The 6931-nt window shown below is 53.9% G+C and overlaps 1 protein-coding gene across 3 annotated transcripts in view; it reads right to left on the bottom strand.

Annotated features, from left to right (window-relative positions):
- The window catches only part of SRRM4 (serine/arginine repetitive matrix 4), a 29415-nt gene extending 22503 nt beyond the window's left edge, over positions 1-6912 (bottom strand). For all 3 annotated transcript variants that reach the window (XM_042865700.1, XM_042865703.1, XM_042865702.1), the window contains exon 1: positions 6782-6912. In XM_042865700.1, coding sequence (XP_042721634.1) covers positions 6782-6912 — 131 coding nt within the window. The remainder of the gene's footprint in view (positions 1-6781) is intronic.
- Positions 6913-6931: the final 19 nt, after the last annotated feature.

Below are 6931 nucleotides of genomic sequence, written 5' to 3'. Positions count from 1 at the left end.
TGATCCTTGGGGTCCCTTCCAACCCAGGTGATTCTGTGATTCTGTGATTCTGTGAATCATAGAGTCATGGAATCGTGAAGGCTGGAAAAGACCTCTCAGATCCTCAAGCCTAAACCCAACCCACCCCACCGTGCCCATAACCACATCCCTCAGGGTCACATCTCCACGTTCCCTGAACAACTCCAGGGTTGGTGAGCCCACCACTCCCTGGACCGCTGTGCCAATGCATCACCTGCACCCACAGCCCTGGGACCCTGCTGTCCCACATCCACTGCGCTGCGCCACAATCCTCTCAAAACGCATCACTCTATGCAGAGGAGGCTTTTTGCATTGGTGAAATCATCCTTTTCTTTCTCTCTTGCTTTCTGCCTCTTCTCAGTTGATTGAAAAAGAAAATGGTTGAACCGCTCCTTTGACCCGGCAGAAGGAGGGGGGGAAAGGAGAAGGTTGTAAAAGAGATTTCCACGCCAAAACTCATGCAGATGTGTTTACGTAAATCCCTTTGAAACAGGCACTAAAAATACCTCTTTAAAATTAGGAGGTGGGGGAGGTTGTTAAGTGCTTTCCACAAACACAGACACAAAACCACTCCACGGCAGGTTCCTTCCCCACCTCATTCAGACCACTGTTATTAGTGCAGCAGGAGCCCTGCCGTTTGTTATTGGAAATTATAATAGCAAATCACTGCGATATTTTCCCTGATTGCACGGATCCTGAGCCAGTTCAATTTTAATCTTCTCTCCACTATTTCCTCGTGCATCAGCAGAGGCACCAGCTGCAGAAAAGCGCGTGGCTTCCTTGAAGCAGCTTAAGCACAGAAAAGAAACACAATTCCATAATAGGTGTTTTTCATCCAATTTTAGCTCAACCCCCTCCCACACCCCTGCATCCTGCTGCAAGACCAAACCAAGCAGCAGCTCTTTTTTGCTTCTTGGCCTCCAGAAATGTTTCACAACCTCTCTTATCTCACCCTGGGCCAAAAAAGCAGCCCTGGTTCTTCGTTTTTCCAGCAGCTGATTTGCTATGCATGGCTGTGTAAGAACAGAGGCGTCCCTGCTGATGGCAGGGTTGGTGCCAGGTGCTACAGGGACACTGCATGGTCACAGCCTGGGAATGGAGATGGGGTTAAGGATGGGATGGGGATGGTAAAGAGATGAGGATGGGATGGGGACAAGGATGAGAATCAGATTAGGACAAGGATGGGATGGGGATGGAGATGGGGATGGGGATAGTGAAGCAATGAGGATGGGGGCAGGGTTCAGGATGCGGAGGGGATTGAGGATGGGATGAGGATGAGGGTAGGGTTGGGAATGGGGATGATAATGGGCACAGAGATAGGAATGGCTCCATCTGCATCGCAAACTCCTGCTGGAGGCAGCTGCTGGCAGCACTGGGGCAGGTGTCTCCACCATAGCTTAGAGCTGCAATCCTAATTAGGACTGCCTTTGGGTGTCCTCCTCCCCAAGATGCCGCTCTCAGCAAGCAGCCCTGTGCCTTTCCTGTTTTCAAATCTCCCTCCCTGGCAAACACCCTGCAGGTTTCCAACCTGAAAAGTTGACAGCGATGTCAACCAGGTCCCATCCCTGCACCAGACAGGGCCGTGGGTCCTTGCTGCAGTTCCCTTGCCCGAAGTCCCGCTCTGTTGAGCAGGGCAAATGGCAGCAAGATAAATAGTTTATTTGCCAATAACATAGCTCATTAGCTTTTAATCGAATAGCGGATTGTGAGCACAGTTGTCGGCAGCAATGGGAGATGGCTTTGAGCATGGATCTTAGCAGGGCTCATCGGGCAGGAGGGGAGCACAGGGAGGTCAGGCAGATGCTCCACATGGCGCAGGAGTGTTCCCTTTGGTGCTCAGACAAAGCTTATTCCCCCTCTGTTTGCAATAAGGAATTCCGCAACAAATTTCTCTCACCAGAGAGACTCCCAGCCCAGGCAGGGAGATGGCAAGAGGCTCCCGAGGGGAAGCTCTGGCCCCGGGCTCCCGGCCCTGAGGCTGCAGACAGTCATTGCCCTGCTCAGCACATCCATCTTTAATTGGGTGTAATAATAATTTTATTGCTTGCTGGGATTTGTGAGGCTGAACTAATATTTGCAAAACGCTTTGCTATCCTCCGCTGAAAGGCAACCCGGGGTGGCAAAGCCCCTGTGCCATTCACGTCGGGATAATCCAGAATTATTCATAAACAAAATCAAGATTATGCAAATATATTCATTAGTTCTCAGCATACCTCCAGGAAAATAGAGGAATTAGTCTTGTTAACAATTGTATATTATGTAAGCGTGCGGCTAAGCACACAGACACGCTCACCATCCACCTGGGGCTCATCCCAGGCTCTTAGAGCACTGCAGAAAGAGGTGTGTTTGGGCTCAGGGTGGTCCCAGTGTGCCACTGCCCCCTCGCTGTCCTTTGGCACGGTGTGAGCGATGCCCAGCCTTGTGCCCAGGACACGATGGGATCAGCAGATAAAGGTGTGCTGAAGACACCGCGCGGTTTAATTAATGCCACATGCCTTTCACTCCTTAGGTTGTGTGGGTTGTTAATTATTTTTATAAAGAAAATAATTAGTCCCAATCAAGGCAGAAGCTCTCCAGAATTACAGCTCATTAACTGCTCTCACATTTTTTCTGTTCTATAAAAAGTCGCGTGGTGCTGATGAAAATTATAGACCCTTGGAATCAGCATTAAATACAAATTCAGACAGTGTTACCATCCCATTACCATCAACTGCATCGACTTGGCTTTGGTAATTGCAGCTGGAGTGCAGGGATTTCTGCTCTGTGCAATCTCTGCAAACAAGCGCTGTGCCCATCGGCCTGCCGGAACCAACGTGACACCGAGCAAACGCAGCCCTGAGGAGGGGACAGCCACCAAGGAGACTGGGAAGGCTTTTGTGGGTGGGTGATTGGATGCGCGGGTTTGGGGCAAAGGGGACAGGCAGCAGCCTGGAAGCTGTGGGTTTATGCTGTGGGACGTGGGACGCACGGGATCACAGAATCTTTAAGGTTCGAAAGACCACTGAGGTCATCTGGTCCAACCCTAATCCATGCTGTGTTTGCTCCGGACCACATCACTCAGTGCAACATCTGCACTTTCCTTGAACACCTCCAGGGACGGAGACCTGACCGCTCCCTGGCAGCCCATGCCACTGCATCACCACCAGATGCTCCAGGGGGGATGCAGGAGCGCTCCGAGCACCTCCAGCTGGGTCATCCCAGGGCCAGTTCTATTGAACGGTGCAGAGGCTTCATTCAAAGCCTGATTGAAAGAAATCAGAGCATGGTAAAGCGAGGTCAGGGCAAATCAATAGCAGAGCGGTGGGGAGGGTGAGCAGGGTGCTGGCTCGGCTGCTGCTGCACCATGATCAACAAGGTGAGCCCCATCCTTTGCTCCATGAGGAACATAGCTGAGAGCCAAAATGGGGAACTGGAGAAGGAATGGGAAGTGGGGATGGGGGCAGTGAGCAGAGCGACCCCGGAGGAGCAGCACTGAGCCCCATGGCCTTGGTCCTGCTGACCAGCCTGGAGCCAGGCCAGCTGCAGCCAGCTGCTCATTTCATTAATGGAGAGACATCAATTAAACATGGAGTGTTGAATGGGGTTGTCAGCAGATCAATTAGCCCCAACCTCAGCATGGGGACTCAGGGACTGTTTCAGCCCCAGGATGCCCTGCGCAAGCACTCCTGCCCCAAAAGAGGCCATTTTCAGCCAAACCCTGCCCCAAAAGAGGTCATTTTCAACCCAAATCTGCCCCAAAAGAGACCAATTTCAGACCAGTCCCACTGTCCCTAGAAAAGGACAAGAACAGTGCAGGAACTGCAGTGCATTCCCCAGCACCTTTCTCTCTTTTAATAGAGTTTGTTCCCACTTTCAGTTCTTCAAGCTCTCCTCGCAGTCCCTGCACTAGCAGGGAAGGCACTTGTGAAAAAAAAAAAAAGAAAAAAAAATTGCTATTTTTACACTCCCAGTGTTTGTCAGCACTTTCAGCTTACCCGTGGAGGGGAGGTGGTGGCACCAGGGCTGCATCGCGCCAGTGCACCATCACTTCTCCTGTGCCATCGGGCCCCATTCCTCTGCCTGCTGAGCACCAATGGGTTCCAAATTGGGGCATCCCTTCTGGGCACCCAGCTTCCCCTCAGTTGCTGTATGGTCACACAAAGTGCCCACCCCCAGTGCCAACCCCAGGCACAGGTGGGATTTAATGCCCCGCTCCAGGCTTTGCAATGACAGAGAGGTTTCAGTGGCCATGGGAAGAAAAGGTAAGGAAGAAATAAAAAGAGAACGAAGAACTGCAATCATGCATGAAATGATTTCATTTCACTGAGGAAGGGATTGCCTTTGGAAAGTTCATATTATGGAAAAACGCGCATGAAGGTCTGGCTGTAGGGAGAGAGGCAGGGAGGGGGAGAGGAGAGCCCCAGCCCTATGGATGGGTAAACCCTCCCAGGACTGATCTGCCCACATCTCATAGCCCCAAATATTTGTTAGTTAAACCTTGAAGGAGTGGTGCAGGGTTATGAGCCCTCTCCAGACGGTCCTATCATGCCAAGATGAGCTAAGTCATTTTTTTGGACACATCTCCCATTCATGAGTAGGAGTCAGGAATGGGTTGGGGGGGGGGATTAGCCTGATGTGGTTTCCTGCAGCCCCTCACCCCGATGGGGACCCAAAGCCCTGCAGCTCCTCACTTTATCCCAGGCTCATCATTCAGAGCTCCACAAGACCCTGTGCTGCCACACCGTGCCCTGGGATGCAGACGGCGCCCTTGGGGACCAATGAACTTTTACCATTGGGAATCGCCCCAGCACCAAGCCAGGAATGGGGCTGACAGAAGAGGACCATGAGGAGAAGGAAGGCTCTATGGGTCCTATAGGCATCCCCAGTTCTGCCCTCACCCCCAGCAGCCCTCGAGCTGCCTAATGAGCGCAGCCGCCGTGCAGCTGGAGCCGGCGGGCGGGGGCTGACAAAGCCGCCCTATTGACAGCGCCCCGAGCACGGGGGCTTTGCTGCTCCCCCCTCTGCTTTCCTCCTCCAGGCCCGCTCCCCCCGCTGGGCTGCAGCCATGGGCTCATTAGCGCTGCGGCTCGTTGGGCGCGGGAAGGAGCAGATGGCAGCCAGGCCCCGCTGAGCAGATGCCCGATGGACAAGGGGGGGATTAGCGGAGCCGGGGGCCCTCCGGCAGCACAGCCCGGTGCTGACATGTGGGGACTGAGCAGGATGGTGGGGATGAAGGAACCAGTGATGTGCCCGACGAGCTGCGGGTTGGGGTGGCAGAGAGCTGGGTCCCATCCCAACCCAAAATCACTGCCGATTGCAAATTGGGCAGTGAAACCACGTGTAGCACAACACATCCTGGGGGATTAGGGGTTAAAATAAATCCCTGCACTGGCCCGGGGTGACCCACTTCAGCCATCTGGCAGCAGGGAAGCGGCTGGTACGTGGGGTACCAGTGGATGCCAGTGGGCAGTGGCAGCCCTGTGCCTCTTGGAGTTCCCCATGGAAGGAGAAGCAGCATCCCACCGCTGCTCCGTGGGGCTGTGCGCAGGTAATGATGATAATGAACAACCACCCACTGCCTTAAAATAAAAGACTCAGCAAGAAGAAAGTGGAAATGGAAAAGGAGAGACTTCAGCTCTGTGCCACAGTGTTCAGTATCCCTTTTGCTCTACGGAGTCAAGGGCAGACCCCAGAGCGCAGCCCCTGGCTGGCCACGGGTGGGATTAATGTATTCTTTTGTTCCAGATGAAATGTGGTTTTAGCAGAGCTTTAACCCTGCAAACCTCCCAGAGCTCCTGTCAGGAATTAGGAGGGAAGAGGCATTATCTGCAGAGCCGGGGCACGCTGGAGAAGCACTCTGATCTGGGGCTGCGCATGGACCCAAAAGGCAAGAACCCTATGGGCCCCTCCAGGAGGAGGAAAATCCCTTTCTGCAATGGGAACCCCACGCTGCCTGCATCTGCCAAGCTGGGAGGAAACAGGGACACAGATGGTCACCGTGGTGTTGTGCTGGACTCCCTACTCCCTTCATCCCTCTGCCTGCTGGCACAGAGGGCTTTGCTCTTAGATCAGTTCTGCAGTGAAGCCTTTGGGATCGCAGCCCAGTTTGGAAGTGCTGTAAGAGCCACTGCTGCCCACGGTGCCCCAAGCTGAGCTTCCCCAATTTCCAAACCTGATTGATCACTAACGGAGAAGTGGAAGCATTCAGTGACCCCAGTGTGGGTCCACATGGGCTCTGGGATGTTTGGTGCAAGCTGATCCCCCAGCCCTCTCCTGCACTGATCCAACACCTTCACCAAACTCTGGTGACACTGAGCAACGGAAAGAAGCTTCACTTCCTTTGAAAAACAGTGCAAAGATGCTCTTAGTCAATATTGTGACAGCCAACAGAATAAAAATGCTCTAGATTTGAGGATGTGTTGTTGTGAGGAAGTCACACAAATCCCTGCGCATCCCAGCAGAGCTCAGTAGGAACCAGCAACCCCTCGGTCCCTTTTTGTGTGGTCCGACCCTGCTGCCCTGGGCTCGGACTCCAAGGGAAGGAGGGGGACAGACAACCAGAGGGACGTGTGCTGGGGGCCGTATGGCTGAGCCCCCACCCCAAAACTACAATTCAGCCCCTCACACTACTCCAGGCTCCAAAGAGCCAAAGTTTCCCACTTGGGGAGGAGGGAATAGAAAGCTCAGATCCCCCAGCCGCAGGCAGCCCCCGTGACCCCAGCCCTTCAGTAAGACATCTGCAGAAGGGAGCAGCCCCCCAAGCCGAGGGTTCCCCACCCCTTACCTGGGCAGCGGTTTGCGGGCGGTGATGCTGGCCACGATGATGCTCTCCGGTCGCGGTGTGGCCACGGCTTTGAAGGTCCCTCGCCAGAACTTCTCGAAGAGCTGCTTCTCGCCCTGCTGCACGCTGGCCATGGCCCCGGCGCGGCTCGGC

This window comes from Lagopus leucura, unplaced genomic scaffold, assembly GCF_019238085.1.
Source record: "Lagopus leucura isolate 7727_CA_CO unplaced genomic scaffold, USGS_WTPT01 Super-Scaffold_806, whole genome shotgun sequence".
In the NCBI taxonomy this organism is placed as follows: Eukaryota; Metazoa; Chordata; class Aves; order Galliformes; family Phasianidae; genus Lagopus; species Lagopus leucura.
Note: the sequence above shows the minus strand (reverse complement) of the source record. Positions and strands in the feature narration are given on the sequence as shown.